This window comes from Nesoenas mayeri, assembly GCF_963082525.1.
Source record: "Nesoenas mayeri genome assembly, chromosome: 8".
Lineage (NCBI taxonomy): Eukaryota > Metazoa > Chordata > Aves > Columbiformes > Columbidae > Nesoenas > Nesoenas mayeri.
The window spans coordinates 12,015,948-12,033,291 of record NC_137554.1 but is presented as its reverse complement, the minus strand read 5'-3'; the positions used below and the strand labels follow the sequence as shown (position 1 = coordinate 12,033,291).

Below are 17,344 nucleotides of genomic sequence, written 5' to 3'. Positions count from 1 at the left end.
CCCCGCGGCAGCACCAACGGGACGGCGCGCGGCGTGCAGCCGCTTCCGGGCCGCAGCGCAGCCGCCGCTCCGCCCCGTTCCGCCCCGCCCCGCCCCGCGTGCCGCTGCCGGAAGAGCGGCCGGAAGGGGCGGGCACAGCGCGGCTGACAAGATGGTGGTCACCAGGCGGGCGGCGGCGCGGGGGAGGTGGCAGCGGCCGCGGGCTGGGGGAGGCGGCGGCAGCCCCAGCCCCTCCGCGCCCGCCACGGAGGAGGTGAGCAGCGGCGCGGGCAGCCGGGCAGCGCCCGCCGTGCGGGGCGGCGCGGCGGCCGTGTTCCTGCGCGCACGCGGCCGGGCCGCGAGGCCCCGCTGTCCGCAGCGGGCGGGGCGGGGCGGGGCGGTGCGTGCCCGTGCGGTGCGTGCCCGCGGCTGCGCTGCCCGGGCTGGCGGCGGGGGCCGCAGCGCCGCTGTGCCCGCCCGGCCCCGCTGGGCCCTGCCGGGGCTCGCAGCCGGTGCCGGTCGTTCAGCCGTTTAACGGTGCGAGTCAAAGCTCAGGGCACGTGTGGGGCTGCTTTACCTTTTTTTTTTTCTTTTTTTTTCACTGCAATTATTTTAGCTTTTTTTGTGGCATTTGCTCTAGGCATGCCGACACTGGCGCATAAGTATCGATCGTTTAGGTTTGTGTTGATCCAACGTCGTTCTGGTTTTGGGAAGATCCAGCTCTGGCTGAGTTATTTCTTTCCAAAGTTCTGAATTGTCTTCCAGGTAACGTGCAAGCACGGCTGAAGAAGCAGATTATTGCTGGTGTTGCTGAGAGGCCAGTCTGCCCCTAGAACTGCTACTCTTGGCTGTGGAAGCCATTCTGGGGCATGTTCTGCCAGTTCCAAGTCTTCTGTGTTTTATAGCTGAGCAAATTTTCAGTTGTTTCTGAACATCCCTCCTGGATTTGCTTCCCATGACAGCTTGCCAGAACTTTTTAGGATTAGAAGATACTTGTTTATATTTCTTAATGTGTTTGTTTAATTTTTTCAATGGATGTGTATGTTTGACCAAAAGACAGTAGACAGCAGATAAGCAATTGGTGATTTATTAACACTTCTTGCATGTAGGGTTATTCAGAGGTATGTACTGTTGTCAGCTTGAGTAGATTTGTTTTAAAAGACTGTTATTGATTTGTATAGCATCCTTTTTATGGGGTTGTTTCACCTGTCAATAGCACACTTTTCACTCCTTTTCTAGATGGCATCTGCTGAAGTTAGTACTCCTATGCCTACAAGGATGACTAGAAGAAGAACTAAATCAGTTTGTAAGCCAGAGGTAATTCAGGAATCTCAGTTTGAAGAAGTGGAACATGCAGAAACAAAGTCAGATGTCAGTGATAGCTTAGAGGTGCAAATTACTACAAAAGAGAAAGGAGCTGTTCATTCACCACAGTCAGTTGCTGAACCAGAAGCTGATGGGCATGCGTCAGAAGCAGAGTCAAACTGCTCTGATGTGTCTGGTCTTCAGACACCTTTGTTTGTGAGAGTAACAAGAAGACGACAAATTTTAGTTCCTTGTCAGCCAGATTCTCCTGACAGGAAAAGACATGACAAGACAACTTCTCTAAATAAGTTAAGCAAGATTCTGGATGAAGATGATATCTCTGAAGCTGAGTCTTGTTCCTCTGCTGTTTCTGGTGTCCAGATGCCTAATGTTACCAGGACTACAAGAAGCAGGCAAAGCAAAAAGAAATTACAACTGGATACAGTTGGTGAATCCCGTAGTGAAGATATTTCTGATGCAGAGTCATGCTGCTCAAGTTCTCAGAAGGAACTGTCAGTCACTACCAAACGAATTACTAGGAGCATGCAAATGAAATCACAAGTGCAAAATACTAAGCAGACTGAGAAACGAAACATAATTGTTTCAGAAGATGAGAATTTAATTGAGGACACGGTTAGATCTGAGCCAGTAATAATTTCTGATTCTAGACCTGCTGCAGAGCTTGTCTCTGACACAGAAGGTGCTTCCTCTGTAATTGAGGATAATAAAGAACTCAGTTCACCTAAAAGCAAATGTTCTTCCAAGTCTGCCAATACAACCCAGAGTAAGGAGGTTTTGAATGGTGTGACACCCAGCAGTCTTACAAAAATGAAACGAAGTGACACTGAATCGCCTAGGAAAAAAGCCACAAAAAATCCACAGACTGTTGGGGTAGATTATTCAGAGGAAACATGTGGTCAAATGCAAGAACAACACTGTAAAATACTTGTGGTGAAAGGGAAATCAGAACATATAGATATTTCTTTGACTGATTTCATGAGTCCCAAACAATTTTTAGAATCCCAAGTGCAAGAAACACCAAATGAAAGTAAAAAAATTGCAGAATGCGAAAGAGCAGATGCTGAGGCAGATGCACAACAACCTTTCACCCATGCTGATAAATTAAAAAAGGATGAGCCATCTAGTGCAGTGAGCAGCCCACTAAGGGATGTAGCTGTTGCCCGAAGAACTGATACTGTTGGTAGACGCAGGATGCTTGAAATCAGTGGAGAGAAGGATGAAGACAAAACAGGAGAATATGCCAAGTCTGTATCACACAGAAGGGGAAGATCGAGCAGTGGAAATGATTCTTTTGCATTGTTTCTGAGCAAAGATGAAAGTGATGAATCTGAAAACAGTGATGTGGCAGACTCAGATACACTTGAAGAGAATCTGTGTTATAAAGAGGCAGATGAGAGGACTCCTTCCCTTAACAAAACTTTAAAAAACAGTTCACTGCATGCTGAAGGGCTTTTTGTAATCGATACTAAGCCTGGCATGAGTTCCAGCCAAAAGTATTACTTAGATCCTGTAGAGCAAGATATTGATGCTGAAAATAAGCATGAAGGAAAGGAAGAAGTTGAAGAAGCTGAAGAAGCCTCAGATCTGGAAGAGACTGAAGAGGAATTGATAGATGAAGATGAGAAGGACGAAGATGATGATTTGTTGAAAAATAAGAGTGATGTGTAAGTATCTTTCCGGGAATAACTAAAGAATCTGCATTTCATTCAAGCATATGCATAGGATATGTACATTACTTGCTAAATGATGTTGAATAAATTAGTAGGCTCATCACATAAGTCATATTGATACGCTAAGTGGGGTCACACGGATTTGAAAATAAAAATATAGTCCATAAATTCAGGGTTTAGGGATTTTTTGTTTATGGCAGAACAGAACTCTGAAATATTTAGGTATCTGGATGCCTTGTATGTGTTCAACTTGAAAAACAAAATGTTAAACTGGTCAGGCTGACTTAATTGCTTATTGAAGTCCCTGTTTTCTTGATTGTCGATTTCATTTTATTTTTTAGTTTGGATATAAATAACAGAAAGTCCAGTATATTCCTTATACGTTGCTTAATTAGATCATGCTTTTTAATCCTAAAGTCACATGTACTTTTATGTTTTCAGTTCCTGCTGTGCTGTGGGATGGTGATACACTACACGTGAAATCAGCCCAGCACAGAATTGGAGAATAATTTAGGTTGGATGGGACCTCTTGAGCTCTTGTGGTCCAGCTCCTGCTAAAATCCCTTTATATGCTTTATGTGTTTCAAGCGTAATACTCTGTTTAAGTTGAATAAATAAGTCTTCATCTTATAAAAACCTTCAGGCAGGCCAGAAGTTTTACAAAAACTTTGCCAGGCATTCTGTGTAAAGACATTATAAATGATTAGTCATAGTTTGACAGAAAGTTGTAAAGAGCTTGCATTAACAAGCATTCAAACTACAATAAATACCTGTTGTACCTCTTTAGATATTACCATATTTCTCCATAATACTTAATAGCTGTCAATTTTATAGAAGAGAGTAACATCTAAGATAAGAATACAGCATTAAAATTAATATGAAAGATTTGTGGAAGTGATTTCCTGGCTATTATTCTTTATTAAAATCTTCACATAATAGCATGATTTTTTTCCATGTCATCTTCTGTCACCTCTAAATGACATATTGCCTCTAGATACTGAGACTTAAAATCATTGCAGAACCGAACCTAAGTTGCAAGGGTGAGAAAAATGGTCAGCTGCATACTTGTTAAAATATTCTCATCATTAACTATTTCCCTTTTAGTTTACAGCTTTCCAGCAGCATAGACCCTGGTTTGAATATCAAGAAGCTTGGAGGTTTATATGTTAGTTTTGATGGAAAAAAGCAGAAGCCCAGATCAAGTGTGATTGAACAATTGAAGGAGAAGAAGAAGGACCAGGTAATGTGTTCAAAGTCGTGCAGTTACCTGTTACTACAGTAACACAAAAAATATTAATTTAATAAGGTGGGTTTACTTGTTTTTAGAGAAGTATCTTGTTCTGTGGTTTGCTGAGAACTTCTGTTCTTTTTGGCCAAATTGTGTATTTACATTTGGTTTTAATGATGAGAGTGTAAATGTATGTGACACTTCAGAAACTGAAAAGCAGTGCAAGTACCAGCACTGTCCTGTAAGATGAAATGAAGCTGATTATGTCTGCAGTTTTGCCTAACGGTACATGATCTGAAGGTCTACTAACAAGATCTTTAGACCACAGCAAGACTGAATTTCAGTAAATGTGTCTATGCTATCCCTAATACGGAATTTTATTTCAAAAGCACTCCTTGAGATAAAAGGAATGTGTCATTTTTGTTGAGACTGTTAGGTTCATCCTTGAAAGCCAGCTTTATTCAGGCGCATTTGCTATCTCACTGCTTTCAGAGCTAGTCAGCTGCTTTCTGTTGTTGGCCGGGGTTATCTTTTGAAGATCCCTACTACTTTTCTTGTGGATCAAATAAGTATTGTATTATAATGCCTCCTTTTAGATTCTGCATGTTTCTTTTGGTAGGTTCTCTGAATAGGGTAAAGCAGTAAAATTTGTATCAGTGAGGTGACGGTCTAACATCAAAAACAAATCTTACAGCTCTTGCAGAAGAGTATAATAACTCCAGATTTCGAAAAAAAAGAATGTGTTCCACCCTTCAGGGAATCGCTTCACCAGCTCAAGAAACAGCGCAGGGTAAGTGAAGAGCTGATAATGCCTCAAATGACGAAACAATCTGTGGTAGAAAGCCCCTTGCTGAGACCGTGTGCATGTACAGGCCCACTGGAAGTGGTGTGATGAACTGCAATTTTGTGTCCTCCTTGAGCCCTCCTGTGAAAAGCCATCCTTTCAGTCTTTAGTCACCAGCACAGTGAAGTGAAAGGTACTGTGCTCAGATGCTACAAATCTGTTGTTAATACAGCGTTGATGACCTCTTTATTATCAGGGTCATAAAATATACTTTTTTAAGGTACAGAGTTATGTTCTAAAAGCTTTCTCCGTCTTTTGGAGTAGAGAGTTCCCTGCTCTATCCTGTCCTACTTGCTGAATGCAGATTTATTGTTCTTGGTATTGCATCCTAGGCAGAGAGAGAAAAAACAACAGGTGACGGCTGGTTTGGTATGAAAGCCCCAGAAATCACCGATGAATTGAAGAATGATCTTAAAGTTTTGAAGATGAGAGCTTCGTTGGACCCTAAGCATTTTTATAAGAAGAATGATAGAGATGGTCTACCCAAGTACTTCCAGGTAATAAAGCAGCAGCAGGTGGCATTGTACTGCTGAAGTTTTGAACTAGTCTCATTCCCTGCCTATTTTGTAGGTAGCCTCTCTGTTGATTTACTTTCATAGCTTAATTATTAAAGTATTTTGATCCCTTGGCTGCGGTTTACAACTGCTTAACTCTCTATTACGTATGCATATATGCTGCTTTTTTAAAATTCCAGCTGGTCTCATAGAACTGAACAAACATCTGACTTAATCCTTTTCCGGAACCCTCAGTGGACTAGATTTTCACTGCTTTTTAAAAGTATGGGCCTTTTTTAACAAGCATGTAGAAAATAATTAACATTTGTTTTCGTAGTAGCTAATACAGTTTGAAGGGAGACAGCTAGCTTTGTGATCAGTCAGATTTTCTGCTGCTGTAGCTCTCAGCTCTGAAGTGGTTTACATAAAGAAAATAATTACTACAGAAACTGTAGAAATAAGCTTCCATCTGCTTGTGCCCATTTGAATAGTTAGCATGCTTGAGGAAATTGTTTTAATTTCTCAAAATATTACTCTATGTTTTGAACTTTCTGGGCACAGAAAAAAATTGAGACAGAAGTGTTCCACATAATGAGATGTGTACGGGTCTCTTCTCATCACATGGAACACGTAGTTCATGTATCTGTACTGCTAACCTGAATCATCAGAACTGCCTGACAGGCCAGATGGAAAAAATGTGATGCATTCCAGGATGAAGCCCTTGTATTAGAGCTGGATTAACTGCTGTGTAACCATCTAGCAAAACCACCGCATGATAGAGAGGTTGCACTTAAGATGGTCATAAGGGCTTCCTTTCCCTCCTTGGGAGAATGTTTGGAAGTTAAGAACTGGATTTCTTTTATGAATACAAGCATTGATGCAGCAGTCCAGTGTTGACAACTGTACAGTCTTAAAGCTCAGGCTCTCCCCTCTGCACTAAACGACGAGACAAAAAGTGACTCTGCATACAGAGTCTTTTGATATTCATTTTACACTTTCTTAAGATACCATTCTGAGTTACTCTGTAGGATTAAAAAAAAAAAAGGCAAAATAAGGAACATCTTACTGTAGAGTAAAAATGTTTTCATTTCTGCTTTCTAGGTTGGAACTGTGGTTGATTCTCCCATAGACTTTTACCATAGTCGAATACCTAAGAAACAAAGGAAGAGGACAATTGTAGAAGAGCTGCTTGCGGATTCTGAATTTAGAAGGTATTTTAAAACAGTTTTGTATTTTTAATATCCTATGTAAGAGAGGAGTATTTTTAACTGTATATAAGAACTTTTTTGTTGGTTTTACTCAGCTTATGTGGGGTTTTTTTAATACTTCAAAGAAAACTTAGTCTGTTTTAGCATTTCAGCAGCATTGAGAAGATCTAAGGGATGGGATAATTAGACTCTGACAGCATATTTTTTATCTTCATAAGTGGGTTTTATCCAACTCAGGTCATTGCTGTTGATGGTCACTCTTAGAATAATGTCAGTGTTGAAGAGAGAACAATCAGCCCTATTCTGGTTTGCTTCTAAAATAAGTGTCTGCATAGGCTTACACCAAAAACCAAGGGCTCTTGAGTGATTTATGCCTCCACTTTTTGTTGTTTAAAGGCTGATCTATTTTTATTGGCATAATTGAGAGAAAAGTACTGACTGATTCTCTGAAATTTGATGTGATTTCATTTTATAAGCATGTCAGTCTGCCACCTGTCATAGGAATCAAAATTATGCCAGAAGTCTTACTTGAAGAATAAGGTTGGATTAATTAATGTTTGCTTAACCTACAATTTCTGGAGTTAGATCCCTTAGTTGACCCATTTTGATATTGGTTATTACATGATGTTAATCTGCACTTCTTTTTGTCACATAATGACATGTTTTCTTGCAAGTAGTACATAATTTGGAATTAAAATATTCATATCAGGCTTGTAAGTTAAATATTTATGTTAGGAATGCAAGTTTGTATAGTTATTTCTTAACTAGTTTTCTGGCTTGACCTGATTTATAAGATGTTTTTTAGAAGCAAATTTTAACAATTAACATCTCTGAAATTTCATCAATTAATTTATTTTGTGGCTAATTAAGGGCTTTAAAAAGATACCTCAGCATCAGTGCAAATATGTCAGGTTTCAGTCTTGTAATTAAAAGCCTCAGTACTGCTCAGTGTGCAATGATCCACTGTGCTAATTGGTGTAGGTACCTGAGGAGCTAGCAACTCATGTTCAGTAAGTATATCCTGTTCGTTTTTTAGTGCTACTCTCATCTTAGTTTTCAGTCTTGAGGAGAGTAAGGGTGATTATCTAGAGTTTGCTGAGAAGGTGGTAAACAGTTTGTTCATGGTATTGTCAAAATGGCTGAGTCTGCCCACCATGAGCAGTAGCAGTGCTTTAGCAAACTGTCCACGATGTGATTGCATCTGCAGTAAAGAACCCCCGGTTATGTCAAAATTAATGATTCTTCAATCAAATTTCCTTCCAAAACAAATTCACCTGCATTTATCATTAATCTAAGTGTTGATTTCCCTTTACCTACTTATAATTGTACAAAATTAAACAAATCCGACTCAGAAAATATGAGAAGACTCCATTTGGCAAATTATATATGTAGACTACTTTCCATGTTATCTTTTCGTGAACTTTGGTTTACCATGCTTAAAAGTAAATTATCTATTTTGTTCAGATATAATAAAAAGAAGTATCAGGAGATCATGAGTGAAAAAGCAGCTTTTGCAGCAGGGAAGAGGAATCGGAAGAAGAAGAAATTTCGCAATTAAGACTTGGAAGAAAAATAACAAGCTGGAACAACTTGTTTGTTATAAAACGTTTTACAGAATGCTTTGGTTGTGGTGTTTTTTTCTCTTTTAAGATTGCAGCTCATGTGCAAATTGAGGTTTAGGGAATTTCTTGCAGTGAGAATTTGGTAGGGAGCTTTATCAAATGATCATGTATCTAAATTTAAAATAATTTCAATTTTTAAAATAATTTTTGTTTCAAGTAGTGTTTAAAAGATAATTATATAAAAGCATATTGTTAAGTGTGAGCATGAAATTACAGCTTCATGGATTGTGGTCTTTTCAGGCCTCGGTCTTTAGTGAATTAGTGAATTCAGTTTAAAGTTATGTGTCTAAATCACCTTGGCACTCTTTATATGCCAGAACAAATTTTTCCATGTCTTGTCAAGAGGTGCTGCTGGCCAATTCTGTAATGTAAGGTATTGAGAAATAGTTGGGTCGTGAAGGGTTTATTTCAGCACAGACCATAATAGGATTGAGAATGTCATGGAATTCAGCATATACACACATATATATTTAAATATATTTTAAAATAATATATAATTTCTAGATAAATATAAAAAAGTCATGAAGTTATAAAGTAAATATTGCTTAGTGAGTAAAATAATGTAAATATGTATTATGTATAAAATTTTGACATTCAGCCATATGTTGGTTTGATTAATTTTTACCATTTGATAATTGTCTTTTTGAAGATAATTTGACAGTGGGGTCTGTTGTCTAGGGTGCAGAGTGCAGATGGTGGTGTGGCAGCTGATCTGGAATAGTTCTTCAGGTAAATGAACAGCGTGAGTTTGGAAGGGCCTCTGCCACCGTTACAGAACCAGGGGTGGCGTCAGTTCAGTTCTCCTTCGGTCGCGGTTCATAAGCTTTTGTGATCGTGAGAACTTTTGTGGTGTTTGTTTGGTTTTAGTGACCTGGTTAGTATATTGCTGTTACAGGTAGTGTAACTCAGTTACTGCCATTAAGTAGCAGAAAAAAACAGATAATAGAAGAAATAAAACTCACTACATTCTCTTAGATAGATTGGGTGAAAAAGATTTAGAAGTGATTATCAGAGAACCAGTGGTGTTGCTTGCTTATCCTAAGAACACTGAATTTTAAAGGTTGCAGGTTTTGAACACGTGCTATGCCCTTGACCAGTGTTTAACCATGACATTTTCTACTACTGAGAAAGAGAAGTAGTTGTTTTTTTAAGGATTAGTTATTTGTGCTGGAAATAGCTAAAATGAAATGAGCATCATGGTATATATTGATCACCAACCAAAGTTTGAAAGAAACGCTCCCCTGATCCTTTGTTGTTTTTATATATTCTTCTGAAGTTGAGCCTAATGTTTTGCTACGAGACACGGACGGGAATCTATTATAGATTGCTTAAAAAGTCTTGACTGCCTAGAAGTGAGTGGTGTGCAAAGTAAAGTGAATTCATTGGGAAGTATCAAACACAAACAAGTAGAACAACCTGTCCCCAGGTTTCAGCTAACTTGAAGATGCTATTCTAATACACTTATAGGTATGATAATATCTTGATTATCTGTAAATGCTACAAAAAAATGCAAAAAAAACCCCACTGTGGTGTCTGGTTCTCTGGATGAGACATGGAAGCACAAAAAAACCCCACTTGAACACTGAGGGAAGAAAACAAGGCACCACAGTAGCTGTCATTCTGTTGCATTCTAAGACATTCAGGTGCAACTTTGGAAAAGCAACATGCAGCTCTTGACAGACCTTGAAAGAGAAATGCAAGCTTTGGTGCCACACAGCAAGGAACAACACCGTGTACGTTGCTTAGTTTGCTCAATAGCTAGTTGTACAAGTTAGTGTACAACATACCTAGTGAGGTTTATGTTCTGGTTGGTTGGTTGGTTGATGTTCTATATCCTTTCCCTTCCTTTGATTATCAAATGTCTTCTGTTTTGCCACACACAGTGCCCATGACGTTCTCTGAACAAGAGGGATGAGGTGATGCGCTGGCCATGTTCCCTGGGCTGCAGGGTGGTACTCGGGGGTTGTGTTTGCCAGCTTGCCAGGCAGCTCTTGCCTGAGCTTGTGCTTCAGCCCACTAGTCAGTGTACCTTTCTTAACCACCAGTTTTCACAAATGCATACACACATTGTGTTTTGGACTCTCCTTCTCGATTAAATTTGATTGAAAGTGGCGTAAGGTTAAAGTTGCTGGGGAGAGAGTATAACCAAAATGCACCATGTGGTTGCATAAGCTTATCAGAGTATCAGATTTCTCTGAAAATACTCAAAAACATAGAAGAACTCTGCAAAATACCAGCATCATTTGAGAAACTTTGCCTATAAATTGCAAGTAATACTTTTAATGGCTGTCAGAAATATTTGTTAATTTGTAATTCTCTCTTTATTGACATAAAACATTATTAACAAATTTTCCCAAGGTTAAAGGTCAGTAGGTACCATGTTGGTGCTTTTTGTGTGTGCACGTGTAGCTGTTTCGGATGTCACTTAGAATGTTTTGGGTGGACGTTTCTTTATGCTCCTATTTCTTTATTCTTACCTTGGTTTTGCCAGTATTCCTTTTTTTTCTTGCCCTTAGGGCAGAGACTACGCAATGGTCATACAGCCCAGTAAGTTCACAGTCCATCTCTTAGGTGTCCCAATCAAAACACTGTTGATAAAGGATTAGGTTAACAGTGGCTATGGTGCCACCCACAGGCATGGTTAGCGCAGGAAGAGCAGTACTTCTCACTTTCTCTGTCATGCTCTTATTGTTCGCACTTCTTCCTTTTTCCTTCTTTGGGGGTCTTTAATCTCTCTGCAATCAACTTAATCTTCTTAAAACTGAAGGTGTCTTCTTATCATTGCTGTTGTCCATGCGATATAACTATTTTTGATCTCTTAATTTTTAGAGAGTTCTGTCTGTATTGCAGGAGCCTACCTAGGTAAGTCTTGCTGAGACTTGGAATCCTGCCGTAACGCGGTGGACTTGGCAGTGTGAGATTAACAGTTGAACGCAGTCATCTTAACGATCTTTTCCAACCAAAACAATTCTATGATTCTGTGACCATAGGAGCTTGTCCTGCCCATCCTCCTGCCAAACGCAGGCTTAGACCAGGTTCTGCGAGGCTTTATACAATCAGGTCTCGAAAACCTACAAGGTTGGAGACTGCACAGTTCCCAGAACTCCGTTGCTTGACTCTCCTCACAGATAAAAGTTCTTCATATCCAGTCAGATATAAGGATTGTTACTGATTATGTGTCTACCTCTTTGCCTTAACATTGCTTTCTTTTTTAATTACTCCGTAAATTTATAACAAGCAGTGTTTGTCCAATTTATATTGCTTGCTATAGTTCTTGAATTTTTTCTCTTGATTCTCCTGATACATTCTGAAATACTATGTTTTCTTTGCAGCATTTTCCTCAAAACCCACTTTTTACAAGTATGTTGTGGAATTGTGCTCCTATACTTGTTCCACAGCCCGTGTTGCAGGAGAGCTGGCCCTGTGCCCCTGGGCAGTGCCCTGCTCCTTGAACCTGCCATTACCTCTTTTGGCCTAGGGCCCTTAATTCTGCATTTTTAGAGTATTGATTATGTAAATATTGCTTACAACACTCAAATGTGTATATATACAAGCCTCTTTAAGCAAATTTTTTGAAGCGATACTTAAATACGAAAAGTGGAAAGGGAATTAGTATTTGGACTGAAATGGATTGCTGGAAGTGACTAAACACGGAGGAACATTTTGTCTTCTGTCATTTGATTTAGTTGCTTTTTATGGGTTAATGTAGAGAGGTTTTGGTTAGCTGTTTCCAAAATATGAGGGTTTGATGTTTCTGTAAAGGGTTACATATATTTTATAGCTAGATGGCATATATGAGTGGATTACTGTGCTGTGGAACAGTGGTAGTTCATGTTCCTGATGGTGTGTAGGATATCAGTTATGTGGATTTTTCCTTTGTTGCCTTTAAATAAATGTTATTACAGTTTTATAAAGAGGCTGTAGTTACACATGCAGGATTAAAAAGAATTTAGCAAAAAAACTCCACAAATGTGTTAAAGTAGTGAATCAGATTAATCTATAATTTATTAAATCCTGACCAAAATCAAGGAGGTTTGTTCAGTGCTGCTACTGTTTTGTGGTTTACCACCCATTTTTAATTTTTATTTGATTGCTGTTATTAAAATGGCCTTTCAGCTTCTATCTGTAGGTATGTGTAAGTTAGGGAGAAAAGATGGTGTTAAGTGTTAAATGCTGCATTTTGTGGACTTGTTTTGGTGCTTGACAATAACCAGAAATGTCCCTGCAGTGCCTCCAGGGAAGACAGTCTTATTCTGAAGTGAAATTGCTTTCTGAAGGCTGTGGCGGAAGCCCCCGCCATGAGCCGCCTGCTCTGTAGCTACTGACAAGTGCCACAGCTGCTGCTGTTCGCCCGGCGGCTCTGCCGTGTCCGCGCAGCAGCGCGAGCGGCGGGCCGCGTGCCCCCGGCGCGTGCAGCGCCCCCTCGCGGACGGCGGTTGCTGCCTCAGGGCGGACGGCGGGACAGGGAGGAGGAGGAGGGGCAGAGCCTGCCTCCCTCGGGCTTGGAGCCGAACGGCCCGTCGCTGCCGCGTCCACCCTCGGCCCTTAATGGCGCTGGGAACCAGAGGCTGTTCGAGCCGAGGCGGCCGCTTTTGCTGCCATGCTCGGTCGAGGCTCGTCCCGTTGTCTCCGCCTGTTCCCGGCCTTCGCCATTCTCCGTCAGGCACGCAGGAGGCGGGCCCGGAGAGCCTCGCTGACGAGAGCCCGTCGCCGGGAAGCGCCAGGTCCATGTACCCCATTGCTCCGGCGGAGAGGTAAGGGGCGGGAGGGCGGGGTAAAGCTACTTCACCCAAAAGGGAGGAAAAAACGAAAACCCTGTTATAAAAGAGAATATGCGACTCCGCCGGGACTCGAACCCGGAACCTTTGAATCCCTTCACCCTCTAGAAGTCCAATGCGCTATCCATTGCGCCACGGAGCCACCTGTTGGATTTTTTGCACACCGCCTAGAGAGTCTGCGCGCGACGCTCCCCGGCGCGTGTGGTGGGCCCGCGGGTGCGCTCAGTGGGTGCGCTCAGTGGTTGCGCTCAGTGGGTGCGCCAGACAGCGGCACCTTTTCTTCTGCTTTTCTCTTTTTTTCCTTCGGTACGAACAGGCCGAGTCTTGCAAAGCCGCTGTATAAACGAGTCTCGAGGCAGCCTGTACGTGCCGCTTGAGCGCTGCCCACGGTCGGCTCCTGGGTGGGGTCCAGAGCTCGCCATAGGGCTACGTCGTTGACTGACTTTCCGAGTTCATCAGTAGGCAATATATAGTATTTGTAGTCATGCCACTTGGCTGCTTTCAGTATTCATCCTTATGTTTGGAGGAATATAATTATATTCGACGATTTTCTTATACTGGGGAACTGTTGCTCTATAAGGAAGTCTTTATAGCATCGGATCTTTTTGCACAGATGGTGATACATTGATGAATTAGATCAAATTATTTCACTTTAACAAATATGAACGTTTCTCATATTGCAGTTATTTATAATATGCTTTTATCAGCGCTCCATTTCTGGAGTAAATGTGAACATTAAAACAAACAAAAGCTTTCGGTCCTAGCATCAGGGATATGGAAACTACACTGGGTCAGTTCCAAAGTTCTTTGGAACCAAGTTATTTTAACATTGGTGATTTCCAGCATTGTAAGTTCTTAGGGACAGTCTAAACATGGGGATTTTTGTTTTGTTTTAAACAATAGCATCTGTATTAAAGGAACTTAGAAAACAGTGGTTACATTTACTGAGCATCCTATGTACTACAGCATTTTACTGGCTTTCCTGTGTCATGTGAGACACAAAAAAAATACTCTATGGGTATTCAAAAGACATGACATAGGTGACAAGTAAAAAGGTATCCATGCAATCTCTGCTAGACTCTGCAGCAACGTACTGTGAGTTGACAGGTAGAGAATTAGGATATGGGAGTCACATTTGGAAACAGGTGACTGAGAATATTTTGGAGAGCTTAAAAAAAACCCCTTGTAAATTGAAAGAACAAAAAAGAAAATAAATTAGGGAAATAAAATTCTATTATGTGACAGCATTTTCGATGTGGATGAAAACATTACAGTATACTTGGATCATTGTTCCAGATAATGTGAATACCTACAACTTAATCCATTAAAGGGAGCAATGACTGAACTGTATCTGTTCTAAAATCACAGTAAAACCCCAGTGGATTTAGTAAAACAAGATTTTCCCTTAAAAACTGTAATTATGGTCTGAAACAAGTCTTTGATGCTATTTTTTTAAATCAAAAGTAGGCATATTAGAAACCCCAAAAAACAAGAGTATAAGGTTATTCTTTCTTTAACTCAACCCAACCAAAGTCTGTGGCTTTCTGCTGCTGGGGTGACCCCCTGGCTCAGCTCTCCTGTGGCCGCCCCTGCTGCGTGTGGGCAGGGGGCATGGGGCTGCAAGGCACCTGCTTGCACTGGAGGGCTCAGGAGACAGACTTGAGGCCAGAACAGGCAGAATCATTTAGGTTGGGAAAGACCTTTAAGATCAAGTCCAACCATTAACCTAGCACTGCCTAGTCTACCACTAAACCATGTCCCTAAGGGCTGGAAGATCTGCTCTGTAGTAGGTTATACAGGTTACACAGGCTACACAGTGAAACAGTTTTGTGAGTATCTTGTGTTTCACTTCATAATGATTTAAATGCATCTGTATTGTAAGAGTGGAGAAAAACACAAAAGTAGGTGTACCATAAGGAGCCAGTAAACTAATCAAATCGAGGTAAAATAAGCCAATTAGGATACACAACCATTACATCAAGGGCCGAGATAGTGTAATGAACAACCAAGGTGGCTCAGGTGATGAAGGCACACTGGTAGCACACCCTGTCATTCCCATGAAGTCAGCTAGTGTGCCTGTGGCCAGCAGAGAGCCAAAGCTCATGTGCTGGCTGATTATTAAATAGCTCCTGCAATGCTGCCCAGAAACTGGGGGATTAGTGGAATGGTTCAGTAGTTACAGTAAGTACCATATTGGAGGTACATCCCCCAAGCTAAAAACACTTGCAGAGCCAGAGCAGTTGTAAACACAGACCAAGAGTCACTAAGTTGCATGAGATTCAGAATAGGCCTGATTGAATTTACAAGCCCTGTGCTGCATAAAAGAAACAGAACTTTGCTTTTAAGAATTTAGTTAATCCTCAGAATAATAAGCTTAAATTTATGTTTGCGCAACTAGAATAAACCACTTGTAAGTAACTAATAATCACCATAAGCATCTTGTAGTTTGTTGAGTACCTGGGCACATTTATTGTGGGGTGAAGTGAGTGTCAGTACCTCACCAATGTGATTTGGTGACATGGCACCTTTGGACAGCACAACACTACATGACTACAGATAGTGAAGAATCAGAGTTTGCTGTGAGAAGACTAGCTCTGAAGGTGTACGAGTGAAGAATCCTGACACTCATGTTTGTTATTTCCTCTCATATTTTCATTTTGGTTAGCTGGTTTACACTGGTAGGTAAAGACTGGCTGTTGGCTCCATTTATATAGGAGGTCTGACTGGGGAAGCATTGAGGAATTTTCCAGAGATATTTCAAATTATTCCCATCAGTTTCCTTTTTTATTCTGTAGATGTAGTCGTGACACAAAGTCAGGGCTACATCCTTCTGGACAGCAGATGGAGCTGCTGCGTGAGAAACAGGACAACTCTCAGTTCCTGGGCTAAGGACATGTGGCATGTTAGGCAAAACCAGCAGATCAGGTTAACCTTTATTGGCAGCAGGACCTAGATCGGTCCTTTGAACTTTGCCTCTTCTGGGGTGGCTGAAGTCCATTTTTGTTGCAAGCTGGCTTTCATCTTAGCTCCTCCTCAACTTTGTGCTCTATTTCAGGGAGTAGAATTTCCTGGAGTACAGTTGTGCTGGTTTTGGTTACTGTCACTTAGAAAATGTTTGCTAAACTCAGCTAGGTGCCATTTGGCTAATTTTAAATATGAGGAAATCTGAGGTAGGAATACCTCAACACAAGATATCAAGTGCATCAATGGCAGGCCAAAAATAGCACCATCCTATGGGACTCTTCCATTGGTTAAAATCAAAATCTAGAAATTAATTATGCTATGTCCAATTAATTTCAGTAAGGTTTGAGCTTCAGTGAATTCATTAGAAAGTTAATTTCCAAATTTACAGCGCTTCCACAGATGTTTTTTGGGAGTACCATCACCTTTCTCCAAGAGCCTTTATGGTAAATATACTTGCTGAGAGCAAGAGGTCATAGAAGGCTACAGAGAAAGAGAGAAAGAGGTTGTCATGTATAGATTACCTAAATGGGACCCTTACACAATCTGCACATTTTGGGTTCTTTTCTTTCTCTCCTTTGAGAGAAAGGGATGCAAAGGATGCAAAGGGCCTGAAGATACTGAAGATAATTCTTTTAGGGATGGTTTCTTTGAGTAACTTACACTTTATTTATTTAGTTAGTTGGGATGACGATATATGTTTCATGTTGTAGGTGCTTCTGCATCTTTGCCTTTTCCTCAGTGGGGGCTGTAATCTCCATGTGACTATGAGGGCATTGGAAAATGACCCCTCTTTGTTTGTCAGGTTGCCAGCAGGAAGACTGCTGTTGAGAACCTCTTCCAAGTATCTTCTTTATGGCTGTTGTTGAACTGATACATGTTCTGTCCTCTCAAGCATATTTGGGCAGGTAGGAGTAATTCCCAAGGGCAGTGTCTTGAGGAGTTGGGGGAACATGAGCAATCATGCTAAATCACTCCTACAAGGGAGTACAGTGTTAATTCTGCAGGCAATGCTAATTCTGTGTAGCTTTGTTAACAGATCAGCTGCTGCAGAGCTAGCTCTTAGATGAATAGTCTTTTGGTGGAAAAGTTTGAACCCCATTCCTCATGTTGCATAAATAATTTTTCATTAGCAATTTTTAAATACCTGGTGTACAGTCCATGTATCTTAGTCATTGTTTTCTGTGATGATGCAATTGGTGGTGAGCGAAGGAACTGGCTAGAATGGTATCAC

At 40.9% G+C, this 17,344-nt stretch overlaps 1 protein-coding gene across 5 annotated transcripts in view; it reads left to right on the top strand.

Annotated features, from left to right (window-relative positions):
- The first annotated feature begins 8 nt into the window (after positions 1–8).
- Positions 9–17,344, top strand: part of DNTTIP2 (deoxynucleotidyltransferase terminal interacting protein 2) — a 42,792-nt gene continuing 25,456 nt past the window's right edge. For 2 of the 5 annotated variants that reach the window (XM_080349291.1, XM_080349289.1), the window contains exons 1-6: positions 9–253; positions 1,219–2,969; positions 4,080–4,215; positions 4,898–4,993; positions 5,380–5,544; positions 6,643–6,752. In XM_080349291.1, the coding sequence (XP_080205417.1) occupies positions 152–253; positions 1,219–2,969; positions 4,080–4,215; positions 4,898–4,993; positions 5,380–5,544; positions 6,643–6,752 (2,360 nt within the window). In that variant the 5' untranslated portion in view covers positions 9–151. Of the gene's footprint in view, positions 254–319; positions 745–1,218; positions 2,970–4,079; positions 4,216–4,897; positions 4,994–5,379; positions 5,545–6,642; positions 6,753–8,213; positions 9,668–12,599; positions 13,126–17,344 lie in introns of those variants that run through there. The other 3 variants (XR_013922458.1, XM_080349290.1, XM_080349292.1) reach the window with 3 other exon arrangements.